General features: G+C 43.3%; 1 protein-coding gene across 2 annotated transcripts in view; it reads left to right on the top strand.

Moving 5' to 3' along the window:
• Nucleotides 1–15,913, top strand: part of LOC110403733 (amine oxidase [flavin-containing] A-like) — a 46,230-nt gene that overhangs the window by 26,845 nt on the left and 3,472 nt on the right. For both annotated transcript variants that reach the window (XM_021407386.1, XM_021407396.1), the window contains 8 exons: nt 6,138–6,279; nt 8,011–8,160; nt 9,361–9,520; nt 10,916–11,012; nt 12,539–12,592; nt 13,795–13,852; nt 14,264–14,361; nt 15,742–15,853. In XM_021407386.1, coding sequence (XP_021263061.1) covers nt 6,138–6,279; nt 8,011–8,160; nt 9,361–9,520; nt 10,916–11,012; nt 12,539–12,592; nt 13,795–13,852; nt 14,264–14,361; nt 15,742–15,853 — 871 coding nt within the window. The remainder of the gene's footprint in view (nt 1–6,137; nt 6,280–8,010; nt 8,161–9,360; nt 9,521–10,915; nt 11,013–12,538; nt 12,593–13,794; nt 13,853–14,263; nt 14,362–15,741; nt 15,854–15,913) is intronic.

The following is a 15,913-nucleotide window of genomic DNA, read 5'->3' as shown; positions in this document are numbered from 1 at the left end:
ATAATCAAATCTCTGGTGGGCTATCTACCTATGGGATATAGGGGTAGCAAAAGTCTTTGAGAACTGAAAGGACAGAGTGAGCCCAAGAAGTTAAAAATGTCTCAAGCAGATGAAATATGGTTCGTATCAACAAAGGCAAGGATGTTAGTATAAGACAGTGACAATGCAGAAAAAGGAAGTTACTATGGACAGTACATTGAATGCATTAACAGTTCATGCTGCTGTAACATACTGTAGCCCAGGTAAAACAAGACAAACATTTGTTCCTTTTTATTCAGTGCTATGGAGGAAATAAAAATGATGGTTTTTTTTCTTAGTGTGACAAAAAAAAAAGGGAACTGGAAAAATAGGAATGACTCAAAGAGGTATGAAACTTACCAGATGTTTGGAAGAAGTCTTTATAGAGGGGTTGAGAAGTATTACCATGTGATGTGAAGCCTAGTGGAAAAATTCCTGTGGTCTTCAGTGCAGTTAGTGGTTCAGCTGTAGGGAACTGACAGAAAAGATGAGATATAAACATCTGTGATAAGCATACATACAGTTCATACTGGCATAAAATAGTAGCTATTTAAACAAGTCTTTTGAAGCACTTTTGAGAACTTAAGGGTGTGCCATCCACAAAGGATAAAGAAGTAATTGCCAGTTATTTAAGCTGGCTAAGTTTTATTATCAACATCTGTTTTTACTATTTTAGTGCCTTTGACCTCTATTCACAGACCAGATACTTAGAGAGTAAGTTCTGTGCAAACACAACAGAAATGTATGGCATTTCACCCAAAGTGCTTACAGTTTAGTCTGAGAGATAGCAGGTGTATACAAAGGCAATGAGAGAGCAGGAGATGTTTGAGATGAGACTGATCTTTGTGTTGGACTGTTGTTAGGTGCTGGATGAGGATGTGTAGATTACAGGGTAGTACACAGTACTTGTGCTGGCTGGCAGATGTGATTAAAGGTGCTCGAGGAACTTGAGGTTTGCTTCTGCAGACCCACACATGGGAGTGACAGCATGTGCTCTTTTTACCATGTTTCCACTTAACTCAGTTAGAGAACATACCTTTTTTTGTCTTTAGGAAAGGCAAAGTGTAAATAACTCCACTTTGTGAATATGAATGAAGGTCACTGGCAGGTATAGGAATGGAGGCAGAAAAAGGTGAAGAGGTTTGCCCAGCCCCATGGCAGACTAGGAGCTGAGGAATGATGCCCTATGACTGTTGGCTGTGTCCTCTTCTGCTCATTTATAATGCGTGTCTGCTTTAGCCCTTGGAAGGAAACAAGGTCTTCTTGTTGCCTTTTGCTTCCCTTTCTGGTTTGTGCCTGAGCTGGGCCAGGATCTCTGTCTTCATCCCACATAGCCTCTTGCCACACTTGTCCAACTCTCTGCCCATTGCAGAGCACCATCCTTCTGCTCCAAGGAGCTGTCCTTGAGCGTCAGCCAGCTCTGTTGTGTTCCTTTGCCCTGCAGGGTAGTTTTCCATGGGATCCTGCCAACTGAGTCTTTGACGAAGCTAAAATCTGCCCTTCCAAAGTCCAGGGTTGTAATTCTGCCGTTTGTCTTTCTCCTTCCAAGGTCTTAGACTCCACAGTTTCCTGCTTGCTGCAGCCAAGGGTGCCTTTCACCTTAGCATCATCCAACAGTTCTTCCTTGTCTGTGAGCAGCAGGTCCAACAGAGCATCTCCTTGGTTTGTAGGATCATGGCCCGAGTTGATACATTGCTTAGAAAATGTGCAGTGCATTTTATATGTCTATGAAGGACAACACTGTATGAATAGAAAAAGGAACAACGTTCAGTATGGAGTGGTAACAGCTGGAAATACTCTTTTCTTCCTATCCTTTTCAATTAATTCTATTTATTAGGCAAAGAGAAACTTGATTATGCTAGTACCTATATCCCTGCGTGCTTTGCTGGCCCTGTGCTACTCTGTACTACTCTCCTGCCTTGCATTCAGTATTTTTTATTTGTTTGACTGTGTTCTGTTTGCTTTTTCATGCTGACTGTGGTTTAGCACTGTGACTGCAGCTTCCTGACCAAAACTTTCCATTTGAAATTATTTCACTGTGTAAATCTTACTCTGGCTGCATGTGATACAAGATACAGTGATTTTTGATTGAAATTATTTCACTGTGTAAATCTTACTCTGGCTGCATGTGATGCAAGATACAGTGATTTTTGACTTTTGCTTGCTCTCTGTTGCATCGTAGTTTTCTTCACAATAAATTTCATGAGCTCTTTCTCTGCAAAGTCAGTCCCTTTGAGCTACCCTTTCTCTTCTAAGTGCACTGGCTCTTCCTCTTCTTGTTTTAACTGTTCCTCTTAGTCAGGAAGTCAGTGAAATATAAGCAAACTGGGTTTATAGTGATCTCTGTGGGAAAGTGCTCCTGTGCAAGACTGTTTCTACTTTCAGTGGTTTTGTGACACTGCAGTATTTATGAATGTGCACAGTGGAAACAAGAGGTTTTTTCCTCTTAGATCTCCAAGACAAAACTGATTTTTTAAAACATAGTTAAAAACTGTACTGCCCTAAACAGAAAAGCTCTTTTACAGCATTTTCTATGACTTTGGTGAAGATTGTAACATAAGAGTAATTTGTCATGTGTCACAGGTCATCATCTACTGATCCTGGAGATTCTCTTCACATTTTTCAAGTTACAAGAATTTGTATGTCAGTGCTTTCAGAATGGTTACAGAGGGCTCTTGCATGAAGGGTATATTCATATCCTTGCTAATGGACTAGAGGTGACTGGACTTGATGTCCAGGGAAATTGGGTTATAAAAGTTTATAAGTTATGTATTGGATTTCTTTGAGTTACTTACAGTGTTTAACTCTTGGTCTCACAAAAGCAGTGTGCAGCACAGTTGTGTGGATGGTGGGGAATGTCTTGGCCATGTAGCTAGTTGAGGGCCAATCAGGCCTTAGAAACATTGCGCCTGATGAGCACCCTGTGGAGGATAAATGCAGAAGAGTTTCACAAACAGGTTACCAAATTCATTCTCCTGTTGAGAAAAATATGTGTTTTGATGAAAGGAATGATGACTGGAAAACTAATTAAAGAAATAACTGAGGTAAAGTCAGTGGAACTTAAAACTGTATGGGTAAATATTTTGGGAGGAAGGGAAGCAGATCTTGATACAACCATCGAAGCCAGTCAGCCTCACCTCTGTCTCTGGAAAGATGATGGAACAATTTGTTCTGGATGCCATCTCCAAGCAATTGGAAGAGAAGAAGTCTATCAGGAGTAGACAGCATGGGTTCACACAGGTGAAATCATGCTTGACCAGCCTGATAGCCTTCAGTGATGTCATCACTGGCTGTGTAGATGGGGGGAGCGCCGTGGATGTTGTGTACCTTGACTTCAGCAAGGCATTTGACACTGTCTCCCACAATGTCCTAGTTAGTAAACTTAGAAAATGTGGGATAGATGAGTGGATGGTGAGGTGGATTGACAACTGGCTGACTGTCAGAGCTCAGAAGGTGGTAATCAGCAGTGCAGAGTCTGGTTGAAGGCCTGTAACTAGCGGTGTTCCCCAGGGGTCGGTGCTGGGTCCGATCTTGTTCAACATCTTCATTAGTGACTTGGATGAAGGGATAGAGTCCACCCTCAGCAAGTTTGCTGATGATACAAAGCTGGGAGGATTGGCTGAAACACCTGAAGGCTGTGCTACAACAAGACCTGGACAGACTGGAGAGTTGGGCAAGGAGAAACCTGATGAGGTTTAACAATCATAGAACTGCTCAGGTTGGAAAGGTCCTTCAAGATCATCAAATCCAACTGCAACCTAACCATACTACTCTAACTCGAACAGCCCACCACTAAATCATGTCCCCGAGCACCACATCCAAATGGTTTTTAAACACATTCAGGGATGGTGACTCAACCACCTCCCTGGGGAGCCTGTTCCAGTGCTTAACAACCCTTTCTGTAAATAAGTTTTTCCTGATATCCAACCTAAACCTCCCCTGGTGCAACTTGAGGCCATTTCCCCTTGTCCTGTCACCTGTGACCAGTGGGAAGAGACCAGCCCTGCTCTCACTGCAATCACCTTTCAGGGATTTGAAGAGAGCAATGAGGTCTCCCCTCAGCCTCCTCCTCCCCAGACTAAACAGCCCCAGTTCCTTTAGTCTCTCCTCGTAGGGCATATTCTCCAAGCCCTTCCCTAGCCTTGTTGCCCTTCTTTGGACCTGCTGCCACACCTCAATGTCCTTTCTGTATTGAGGTGCCCAAAACTGAACACAGTACTCAAGGTGGGGCCTCACCAATGCTGAGTACAGGGGCAGGATGACTTCCCTAGTCCTGCTTACCACACCATTCCTGATACAAGACAGGATGCCATTGGCCTTCTTGGCCACACTGCTGGCTCATATTCAGCTGACTTTCCATCAGCACACCAAGGTCCCTTCCCATCAGGCAGCTTTCCAGCCACTCCTCCCCAAGCCTGTAGGGTGGCCTGGGGTTGTTGTGACCAAAGTGCAGGACCCGACACTTGGCTCTGTTGAAACTCAGATGGTTTACCTTGGCCCATCGATGCAGTCTATCCAGGTCCCTCTGTAAAGCCTTTCTACCCTCTGGCAGATCAACACTCCCTCCCTTGGTGTCGTCTGCAAGCTTACTGAGGGTGCACTCAATCCCCTCATCAAGATCATTGATAAAGGTGTTGAATAGAAGAGGCCCCAGCCCCAAGCCCTGGGGGACACCGCTTGTGACTGGCTGCCAGCTGGATTTAACTCCATTGACCACAACTCTCTGGGCCATCAGTGGATGCCATCGGCAGCCAGCTTCTCCACAAGGATGCTGTGGGGGACAGTGTCAAAGGCCTTACTGAAGTCCAGGTAGACCACATCGACAGCTTTACCTTCATCCACTAAGCGGGTCACCTTGTCATAAAATGAAATCAGGTTTGTCAAACAGGATCTACCATTCATAAACCCATGCTGACTGGGCCTGATCCCCTGGTTGACCTTTAACTGAACCACGATGTATCCTGAGATTATCCGTTCCATAACCTTCCCTGGCACCGAGGTGAGACTAATAGGTCTATAGCTACCAGGATCATCTTTCCGGCCCTTCTTGAAGATAGGAGTCACATTTGCTAGTCTCCAGTCAACCGGGACATTCCCTGTTAACCAGGACTGTTGGAAGATGATGGAGAGCGGCCTGGCAACCACATCCGCCAACTTCCTCAGCACTTTAGGGTGCAATCCATCTGGCCGCATGGATTTGTGAGTGTCAACAAGGGCAAGCGCAGAGTCTTGCACCTGGGGAGGAATAACCGGATGCATCAGTACAGGCTAGGGGATGACTTGCTGGAGAGGAGCTCTGCAGGGAAGGACCTGGGTGTTCTGGTGGACAACAGGTTGGCCATGAGCCAGCAGTGCACTGTTGTGGCCAAGAAGGCCAGTGGTATCCTGGGGTGTATTAAAAGGAGCATGGCCAGTAGGCCGAGGGAGGTAATCCTCCCCCTCTACTCTGACCTGGTGAGGCCACATGTTGACTATTGTGTCCAGTTCTGGTTTCCCCAGTTTAAAAAAGACAGGGATCTCCTAGAAGGAGTCCAGTGAAGGGCCACAAAGATGATTAAGGGCCTGGAGCATCTCCCATATGAGGAAAAGCTGAGTAACCTAGGTCTGTCCATCCTGGGGAAAAGAAGACTGAGAGGGGATCTGATAAATGTTTATAAATATCTAAAGAGAGGTGGGAGGCAAATGGATGAGGCCAGGCTCTTCTTGGTGTTGTGATAGGACAAGGAGTAGTGGCTTAAAATTTGAACCTAGGAAGTTCCATACTAACATGTGGAAGTAATTCTTTATGGTAAAGGTAATGGAGCACTGGAACAGGCTGCCCAGAGAGGTTGTGGAGTCTCCTTATATGGTGATATTCAAGACCCGTCTGGACATCTACCTGTGTGACCTATTGTAGGGAACCTGCTTTAGCAGGGAGTTGGACTCAGTGATTTCTTGATGTCCGTTCCAACCCCTGTGATTCTGTGAAACAATCAAGCTTCAGGCTAAAAATGAGGCACATACAAACCATTTTCGTTTTTTTGACCGTGGGATAGCAAACCTTCTCAATAAATAATAATGAAAGCCATGAGCATGTCAGATTTGTTCACTGCCTGTTTCTGCTCCTGTGTTTCATGCAGAGCTGTTAAAGACTTTGCCACCCTCTTCGTGAATGTCAACGTCACGTCTGAGCCTCATGAAGTCTCTGCTCTCTGGTTCCTGTGGTATGTGAGGCAGTGTGGTGGCACAGCCAGGATATTCTCTGTCACCAATGGGGGCCAGGTAAAAATGTCTCATGTTCTTTCCCCCTTGAAACCGTAAAGAGCAAGTGGAGTGTTGTACCTGTCAGACTGTGCAGTTAATGAAAGGAGGACAAAACACCAAGTTGATGTGGCAACTATGTTCTCATAGGGCTGAGCAGGCCTCTCAGCTCTGTGCAATGAGGATTTTTGTTAGCTAGGCTTTGGGATAAATTGGGACAATTTAATTAATTCTTCCTTCCTGCATTCAGTTCAGCACTGTCCTTTTGTTACGGTTTTGTTGTTTTTCTTTATCTGCCAACTTGTTTTCCGTGGGATACTAATCATATTTGAATTTTTGTCAGGAGTTCAAAGCAAGTGTGCTTCAGACTGAAATACCAATTATTTGCTGTGAAAGTCTCTAATGACATGAATTGGAAACAGGTTCTAAAAGGACCTTCCTTCTTGAGACAGCTTATGTGGCAGCATGGTTTTTTTTTGAGTTCCATGAGAATGTTTTTCACCTTGGTCATGTCAGGCTGCAGAACCTCATGTTTTTCATGTGGTTGTTATTAATGAAGTTTCAGAAAACGGAAGAGGGAATCTGTCAAAATAATTGGGATGTGGTATGTTAACACCCTCCACTAACCTACTTCAGTTAACACCGCCTCAGAAGATACATGCAGTACTTCAGACTTAAGCTACCAACTGCAAAAGCAGAGAGAGAGCCACCTTTCCAAGTGCTAAAGGTAGGGAAACATAGAAAGAAGTTGCCTGGAGAGGTTTGAAGTCCCCATCAATGTCTCTCCATTGTGGTGAGAACTGACAATGATGTGTTGAGAAGAAAGTAGGCAAAGATAATGCTGCCCTCAAATAGGAGCAAGAGTCTTCCTGCCCAGGGGCCTCTCAGCTGCAGTTGCTGTCCCATGTCAGCAAGTGATTAGATGTTGTGGTAAGAATTAAAAGCAAGATGAATCTCAAGACTCTCTTAGCTAGACAGGACATGGAGACAGGAAAACAAGACTGAAAATAGTGCTTCCTTTTCCTTGTGCCTGGATCTATCAAGCTGTCTTGGTTTCTACCTTCCTTCCCTCATCCTGATCAAAATCAGCTGAGAAACACCAGTGAGTGTTTCTGACTTAACAGCCAAGATTAATCTTATAAAAATGTCCTCCCTGCCAGTACCAGTATCCAATGTGTAAAAGTGAGCTGCTTGATGTAACAGTGGTGACTGGCAGATAAAAGGTCATGCGTTCCACTGGGTCTCTACTCTGCATGGACATCACAAAGAAAAAAAAAGGTGTTGCAAATGGTGCTGTGTCTTCCCAGGTATGGATAAAATTCATTACATTCCATGCTTATGGCCTGATTCGGTTCAAGATCTGCCTTGCTCCTGAGTTTGTAAATACTTCAGCTGTACAGATGCAAGCTAGTAGTTTTGTCACACCTGAGGGTTATGATAGCACAGTGATGGGAAAAATACTAAAAACCTCTTTAAAATTAAGTGATTTGTTTAAAGTAGGTAAATTACGTGTTTTATCTTTGTTCTGTTGGCTTCACGAGCCTCCAAGCTGGCTAGTTGAGAAAGCCATTGCAAAAGTGCTTTTGGTATCAATCTCCATTGAGTTTGAGGCTTAGGAATTAGCTCCTCTGAAAGTCTGCAGATTTGATCTGAAGTTTCTTCATTATGAACAGAAGTCTTTTTCAATGTAATTGTGACTAATGATGGTGAATTTTTGTTTTGTTTTGTTTTTCCTATTTTTTTTTTTTTTAGGAGAGGAAGTTTGTTGGGGGTTCTGGTCAGATATCGGAGAAAATAATGGAGCGCCTCAAAGGCAGAGTTAAACTGGAGAGACCTGTGGTCTGTATTGATCAGACAGGTGATAATGTCATTGTGGAGACTCTAAACCATGAGACATATGAGGTAATTTGATCAGAATAAAAGTAGAGTGTGCATTTAGTGGGGAAATACATCTGTTATAGCTCTTAGACAGATGTAATCAGGAAGTACCCATTTGTGAGTGTCTATTCCTCAGACTGTCCTGGCAGGCAGTCTGTGAAACCTGCTTTATAGATTTATTTACGGCTAAGTCACATCTTGGTGTTTTGCTAATTGGTCATTAGTCTGCTATGTCTGTCTTAACATTTTCTGGATTATATGAGTTTACATTTTAGACACTGAGACCATTTCAAATGAAGAAAAATAAGGTTCCTGTTTGTATCTAAGCTTGTGGTTTGCAGGAAAAAAAAAAAAAAGAGACATTTCATACCCATTTAGTAAGATTTAAAAGATCAGCTGGTCACAAATAAGGCAAAACCAGAGCTCAGCCCCCCTCATGTAGTGAGGTGCTGTCAGTACAATGATGACATGCAATGCTACATACAGAGCCAAGCCTGTGTGTAGTGATTCAGTGTCATCCTGAGCACTGAAGCAGAGCATCCTTCGTCACTCCAGTCAGAGACAGAGCTGTGGGAAGGATGGAGCATGTTCAGGAAAGCTGAAATCACCATTGCTGCTGCTTATCCTGAAGTAGTATTCTGTGAATGTGCACAGAAATAATGATTATTATTTTTTTAACAGCTTGTAATTTGGATAAATGTGGATCATATTTTCTTGGGAGGGGTAAAAGGCACTTCTAACTATGCTTGTCTCATTCCCCAAATTGTGTTCTGCCAGATTTCATCTCTGGTCCTGTAATGTTCAGAAAGCTGTCAAGAATTGCCTAATCACAAAACAATGTATTTTTCTCTATATTCTTTTTCCCAAATGGCAGAATTCTTCTGATCACCTGGAAATACCTGTGTGGGAAAACCAAGTACTAAAGTCAGGTGTGGGAAAGTTGTTAACAATGGATAAGAGCATCTTTCAAATCATAGAACATAATCACAGAACAGCTCAGGTTGGAAGGGACCGCAAAGCCCACCCAGCCCCAATCCCTCCCGTGGGCAGGGCTGCCCCCCACCAGCTCAGGCTGCCCAGGGCCCCATCCAACCTGGCCTTGAGCGCCTCCAGGGATGGGGCACCACAGCTTCTCTGGGCAGCCTGTTCCAATGCGTGTATCCTGCAGAACAACCTTGATGAGAGGTAGTGCTTTGTTTCTACTGACTGTGTTTTACTTTTCAGGGCAAGTATGTAATCTCTGCTATCCCTCCTATCTTGACAACAAAGATTCATTTCAAACCAGAACTGCCACCGAAGAGAAACCAGTTAATTCAGCGTTTGCCTATGGGATCTGTCATAAAATGCATGATGTACTACAAGGAAGCCTTCTGGCAGCGGAAGGGTACGTGAGGAAGGTGAAGGACTTGGGAGCCCAGCGCTATGCTAATGTTGAAGCTCTGCTGTCTGTTGGGGAATAAATCCAAGGAGGGATTAAATGTGCAAAACCCCCAAACTAAACACATGGAAAAGCAAAAAGTAAAGCTCTTTGGGAAGGAGAGCTTTTCTTCTAAGCTTAAGTATACACTTTGTCCCAAAGTAGAGTTCAGACCCAAGCAGGATCCCAAAGCTCTGAGCTGCCAGCTGATACTCATAGAAGCCCAATTTCAAAGCAAACTAAAGCTGAAAGCTGCCAGGCTACCTGCAGCACACAGAAACAGAGGTTCTGCAGTAGGGAAGTCCTTGCTGGGGCAGAGTTGGGGCAGCCAGAAAGAATTTACAGCAAATGACAGTGAGAGCTTTAGGTGCGAGTGAGGCCTTTCCTTGGTTTTAAGCCTCTGTTCTAGAGACTTGGTATCTCAGAGAAATGGAAAAAGTAGGTTAGCTTTGTTTTTAGCTCAAGACATTTTTTTCAAGTACTGCAACATCACACGTTTCTCAGCTTTAACTGTTAATAAACGATCAAAAAATCAGTTACCATTTCCAGAACCATTTATATGGACAGATTAGTTTCATAGAATCATAGAATTTCAATCTTCTATTGGAAGAGGCCTTAAAGATCATCTTATTTCAACCTCTCAGTTTCCACTTCCTGTGTAATGATACCAGGAGTTGCACTGGTCAAGCATATTTCTCAATTGAAAGAATATAATTTTGCATGCTGCAGGACGTAAACCAGCTATTGAAAGGGATTAGAAAGAAATGTAAGCAGGTTTATACATTGCCATCTATACAGGATTTTTTGCACAGTCATCTGAAACGTGTCAGTCGGAATGGGGATGTGATACTTGATTAGATTGCCCGTGTTTCTCCTGCATTACTATTACTGGACTCCATTCCCAACAGTCTTATCAGCAAAATCAATATGGTGTGTAAATTTGTGCCCACAGTGACCAGATGTAATTACAGTAGGATTTCTTGCTGCTCTTCTTTTGACTGAAATTACTCATGGAATGAACCATCATAGTTCTTGCTAGATATGTTTTTGTTTTTTTTGTGTTTTTTTTCCACCAAATATAGAAAGCCAAAGGAACCTACAACAAGCCACAAAAATTCCTGCTAATTAGTAATGGAATTTAAATATGACTTTTATAAGTCTGTGTACAAAATTTCCCAGAGTCAGGTGGAAAAGAGAAGGAGAAACTGTTGTAAGAATGCTTCAGACTTGTAGTTATTATTGGTGACTGAGGAACTACTGTACAATTCTTTTACTGATAGTTTTCCCTGTTCACTACTGTCAGTAGCGGTAATCGTCATCAAGTCTCTCTGACAATCATTTTGCTTTCTTTTCTCCCCTTAGGTTCCTGTGGTTCTCTGTTCATTGATGATGAAGAATGTCCGATTGGAATTACCTTGGATGACACGAAACCCGATGGATCTTTTCCTGCCATTATGGGGTTAGGAGCTTCTAGTTCACGTGTATTTCTTTTTGTTTAAGGGAGTCAGAGAAGGGGGAAGAGGGAGAATGAGATTCATATCAGTGGTGCCCACTCCCACAGCATTCATAGATGGAGGAGAGTACTTCCTACATCTCTCTAGTCTGTATACATTTTTATGTGAAAAAAAACCTGCTAAAATTGCCCAGTATAGAGACAGTTGTTGGGACAGGGTTGCTGAATTAATCTTTGCTCATTTTAAGCGATAAGGTAGTGTTTTGCTGCTGAGTAGATTTAGAAATAAATCCTTTACCTACCTAGATTTGTGAGCTTGTATTCTGCTTACATTGGACCTTATGTTTAGCACCTGGGCCAAAATGAAAATGCAGTTGTCCAAGACATCATCGTTTGCCTCCTTTCTCCATCAGACTGAGGAGGGACAAAGGGCACTGGCTTGTGGTTAAGCTCAGCAGCAGCTGTTCAGTGAGGAAATCAGCATTCTGAAGAACCTGCCAAGTAGTGGAGCTGTAGTTTGGACAAACAGATGAGAAAATATGCAGCAGCATTTATTGGCTTTTAAAATAAAGTTAAGCTAATATGAACAAACAATCTTTTCAAATGTTTCTACTGTAATCTGAAGAGAAACTGCACCCCTGCCCCCCCCCAAAAAAAGCCAATATAAATGTCAGGCAACTAAATGTGAAGTATTTGGCAAGACAGCTTGCCAGTTCTACAGAACTGCACATGTTTATGGGCATATTCAAAGCTTAACAATTTCTGCCCTGAGAGCAGTAATCCTCCTCCAGACCTCAAAAGGCAAATGATTTCATGCTTTCTTCTTGTGGGCTTCTCCTTGCAACTTTGGCGTAGAAACCTAATTCATCCCCTGCATATCTCCACTGAAGTCAGAAAAACTAATCACCAAATCTGTTTCCTTCAAGCTGAGAGAATATCAGGCCCAGTTCTTACAAGACTGAACATGGTGCTGTCAGAGCAGCAGGCTCTTATCAACATCAAGCAGCAGGGGCAATGGTATGGCCAGCTGTCCTTAAGGCATAAAAATCACAAGAAAACTCAGTCTCAGACCTTTTGGATGAGAACTAGGTGTAAGAAGGGAGCTGGTGCAGGCTGGTTTGTTAAATGCTGTCATTTCTCTCTGCTCAGTTTGCGGATAACTTTGCTCTCCTGAATCGGTGGGGATGAGGAGCTCATTCCAGTGGAGGAGAACGAGGCCAGTGCTGGCAGCTTTGGAAACATGCCTACAATCTGCAGCTTTCTCAGCTGATTGCTGCCAGGCGGTCCTTTCTGCCTGCCCCCTGGGGATGCTTGCCCTCCATTCAATTAACTCCACAGGGTATCCCACACAGGCCTTTCACCCCTGTGACCTGTAATTACTAAGTGATGTCATACAGTGAAAAGCTCTCAAGCCCATTACATACCATTAGAATGCTTAACCCATCTTTTTTTAGAGTCATTTCAAGCAAGAGCTTACAAATCAGCTGGAGTGCTGACACTGTGATATTTATATGCCATATTTTTCTTTTCAGTTTCATCCTTACCAGAAAGGCTGTTAAACTGGCCAGTCTCAGTAAGGAGGAGAGGTAAGAGTTCAGAAACAGTAAATACTTCAGATATGGGATACTTCTCAGGGAGCCTTCATTGCGACCTTCTGGTACTTGAAGGGAGTTTACAAGCAGGAAGGGGACCAACTTTTTACTCCATGTGGTAGTGATAGGACAAGGGGGAATGGCTTTAAACTAAAAGAGAGGAGATTTAGGTGAGATGTTGGGGAAATTCTTTCCTCAGAGGGTGGTGAGGCCCTGGCACAGGCTGCCCAGAGAAGCTGTGGTGCCCCATCCCTGGAGGTGCTCAAGGCCAGGTTGGATGGGGCCCTGGGCAGCCTGAGCTGGTGGGAGGCAGCCCTGCCCACAGGAGGGATTGGGGCTGGGTGGGCTTTGAGGTCCCTTCCATCACAAACCATTCTGTGATTCCATGATATGATTCTATGGTGCTTCTCTCCAGACTTGTGTGTGTTTTGTGTATGCGTATGTATATACACACTTGATCAGTGCAACTAGCAATGCTGGGTGGAAGTTTAGCTTTTAGGTCTAAGACACTAATGCTGATATCATCCAGTTATGGATATTTCTGAGTTTCCACGTCCTGCCTGCTCTTCCATGTTTCTCAGACTGCATCCCCACTGAGTAGTGTTTCACCCCAGGGATAAATGGAGCTCTGATGTACGAAGTTTTGGTTATCCTTCACATTTAGATTGTGTGACAGAAGTTTTAAACCTCCATGTTTACAACAGTGTGGTTTCTTCATTAGTCTCTGAAATGAACACTGTATGTTCTAAATGTGATTTTGGTATACATGCAAGGAAAAGAGGAATTCTGCTTAGGAATGTGAGTAGTACTCTCCAGCTCATATTTTGATCTCAGCTATAGTAAATCTGTAAGGATTTCATTGATTTATATTACTTCTCTTCTGGTCTTACACCAGTGAACATGAGAATGAATTGGCTCTGCATCCTAGAATAAATGTACCAAGATTTGTTTTTTTAGAGCTCTTTGCCAAAACCGGCCTTCACTTTCCATTCCAGGGTCCACTTTGGATGTCACATTTATGCATCAGCATTTGAATATGCACACTAAGATAAGAACTTGAAATCAGAAAGCAAAACCCAACTTTCTTTCCAATGTATTGCAATGTGTACAATTTGTTTTATAACGAGCAATAGCTGAGAGGTTTTTATCCTCCCCCCCCCCCCTTTTTTTTTCCAAATGCTTTTATTTTCATACAGGAAGAAGAAAATCTGTGAGTCATTTGCCAAGGCAATGGAGATGGAAGAGGCTTTACATGTAAGAAATTAATACCTGTTTTCACTTCCGTTGTACAGTAATGTTGCTATTTTGTTCTGGAGAATGAAGTAAAAATTCCTGGTACCTAAAATTCTATGTTGTGCTATAGAATCTACAGTGCCAAGGGGAGGGCAGCAGCATCTAGTACAGGAAGAAAAGATCTGGCAGTCTCATTCTTTGCAAGAATGAGGAGGCATGTGGTTTAATTTGCCCTATCATTTCCCCATGGAGTCTACTGCTTCTCTAAAAGTGCAAATGTTTGTTGTGTGTACATGGATAGCATTAATCAGATGACATGACATGGCATCCTTAACCTGTTCTTTTCCCCTCTTCAGAGGAAACTTGTTTTTTATTTTTATTTCCAGTTTCTTTGCCACTGTCTCACTGTCTAATATTTGCTAATACTTACAGCCAGTGCATTATGAAGAGAAGAACTGGACTATGGAGCAGTATTCAGGGGGCTGTTATACAGCCTACTTCCCACCTGGCATAATGTATTCATATGGAAGGTAAAACAGAATACTTTTGTAGCTCATGTACAATGATCTATTTTATGCAAAAAACTTAGGGCATATTTAGCACACTGGGGGAGCTCCAACCCTCTTTGCACTCCCCTACGTGCCAGCTAATGAGTCTTGCTTTTGACTTTTAATAAGACCAGAGTTTCTCTTGTGATTTTCAAGGAAACAAAGCACAGTCACGAAAAGACCTGCTAGAGCTATAAAACCTTTCCACAGTAGTCTAGTTAGAGTATTGACCTCAGTGCACTATTTGCCTATTTGCGTTATAATTTTTAATGCTTTCTAAGTCCTCAAAGGCACAAGGCCTCCTCCTTAGACAGAGGAGGAGTCTCTGCTGACTGTGCAGGTGGAGCATCGGGTTCTAACAGGCTGCTGAGTTGCATCACCAGGGGAAGACACAAAACCCTTACAGGAAAACTCATTCTCTCCTCCCACTCAGCAAAGCCTGCAGTGCCCTCCCCACATAGAACTGCTGTATTCCTAAAGGGTCATAGTAGATAACAATGATTAACGTTTAGTGTATCACTGAAAAGCTTGTGGAAAGCACAATTCACCACCTATTGGAAACAACCAGACAAATCACATATCCGTAACCAAAGAACAAACGACAGCGTGAGCTCCTTAGTATGCTTTCCTCAAACTGATTGTCCATTATGGAGCTACACCTGACCTCTGTCAAAGATGTGAGTGGGAAGGAGTCATCCCATGCACAGACTCTTCTGTAGTAATTTATCTGAACACTATGTGTTCGCATGTAGTGGTGGGTGAGGTCTCTTATCCACAGTTGGATGGGAAAGGGAGTTCATTCCCTGTATCTGGGTTGAGCAAGATGCTTGTGCAGCTTTGCATAGCTGATGAGCTGGCTTATGACTCTGTTCAGGGTCAGATGCTACTCCCTGAATGCAGAGGCCTTCAGCTGCCAGCCCCTTTTGGCAAGCAACCAGGCAAGTCCAACCCCCAAAGAGTAGGTGATATTGGTGACCCATCACTGCAAAAACATAATTCACACCCCATTGTAATAGCAGGATAACAACAAAGCTGTCATGCACCTGCCAGCTGCACTACATTTTGGGAGGCCATTAGGATTATTTCTTATCCTAGCACTAAAATAAGGCTCATATTATTTTGCACAGAAGCTGAGCATACTGATTTATGCATTGGTTTTTCTCTCTCTGCTCCTGAGCACTGTTTACAGAAGCAAGTTGGTGGTCCTGCAGGGACAGCTTATTGCACCATGCCTCCCAGCCCTGCTCTGCAGGAATGATGGAGAAACAAAGTTGAATGCTTCATCAAAGCCAACAAATTGCTTTTAGAAGGATCATCGCCTTCTTATGACTTGTCATCTGACATTCTCCATTTGTTTTGAAGGATCATTCGCCAGCCCGTTGACAGAATCTACTTTGCTGGCACAGAGACGGCTACTCAATGGAGCGGGTACATGGAGGGGGCTGTACAGGCAGGAGAGAGAGCAGCCAGAGAGGTACAGCTGCTGGTTTGCTTTGGTCATCTCTTTTAAAAGACTTAAAAGGGTTAAGTACAG

The sequence above is a fragment of the Numida meleagris genome, chromosome 1 (assembly GCF_002078875.1).
Source record: "Numida meleagris isolate 19003 breed g44 Domestic line chromosome 1, NumMel1.0, whole genome shotgun sequence".
NCBI lineage: Eukaryota > Metazoa > Chordata > Aves > Galliformes > Numididae > Numida > Numida meleagris.
This window is presented reverse-complemented; position numbering and strand designations above follow the sequence as displayed.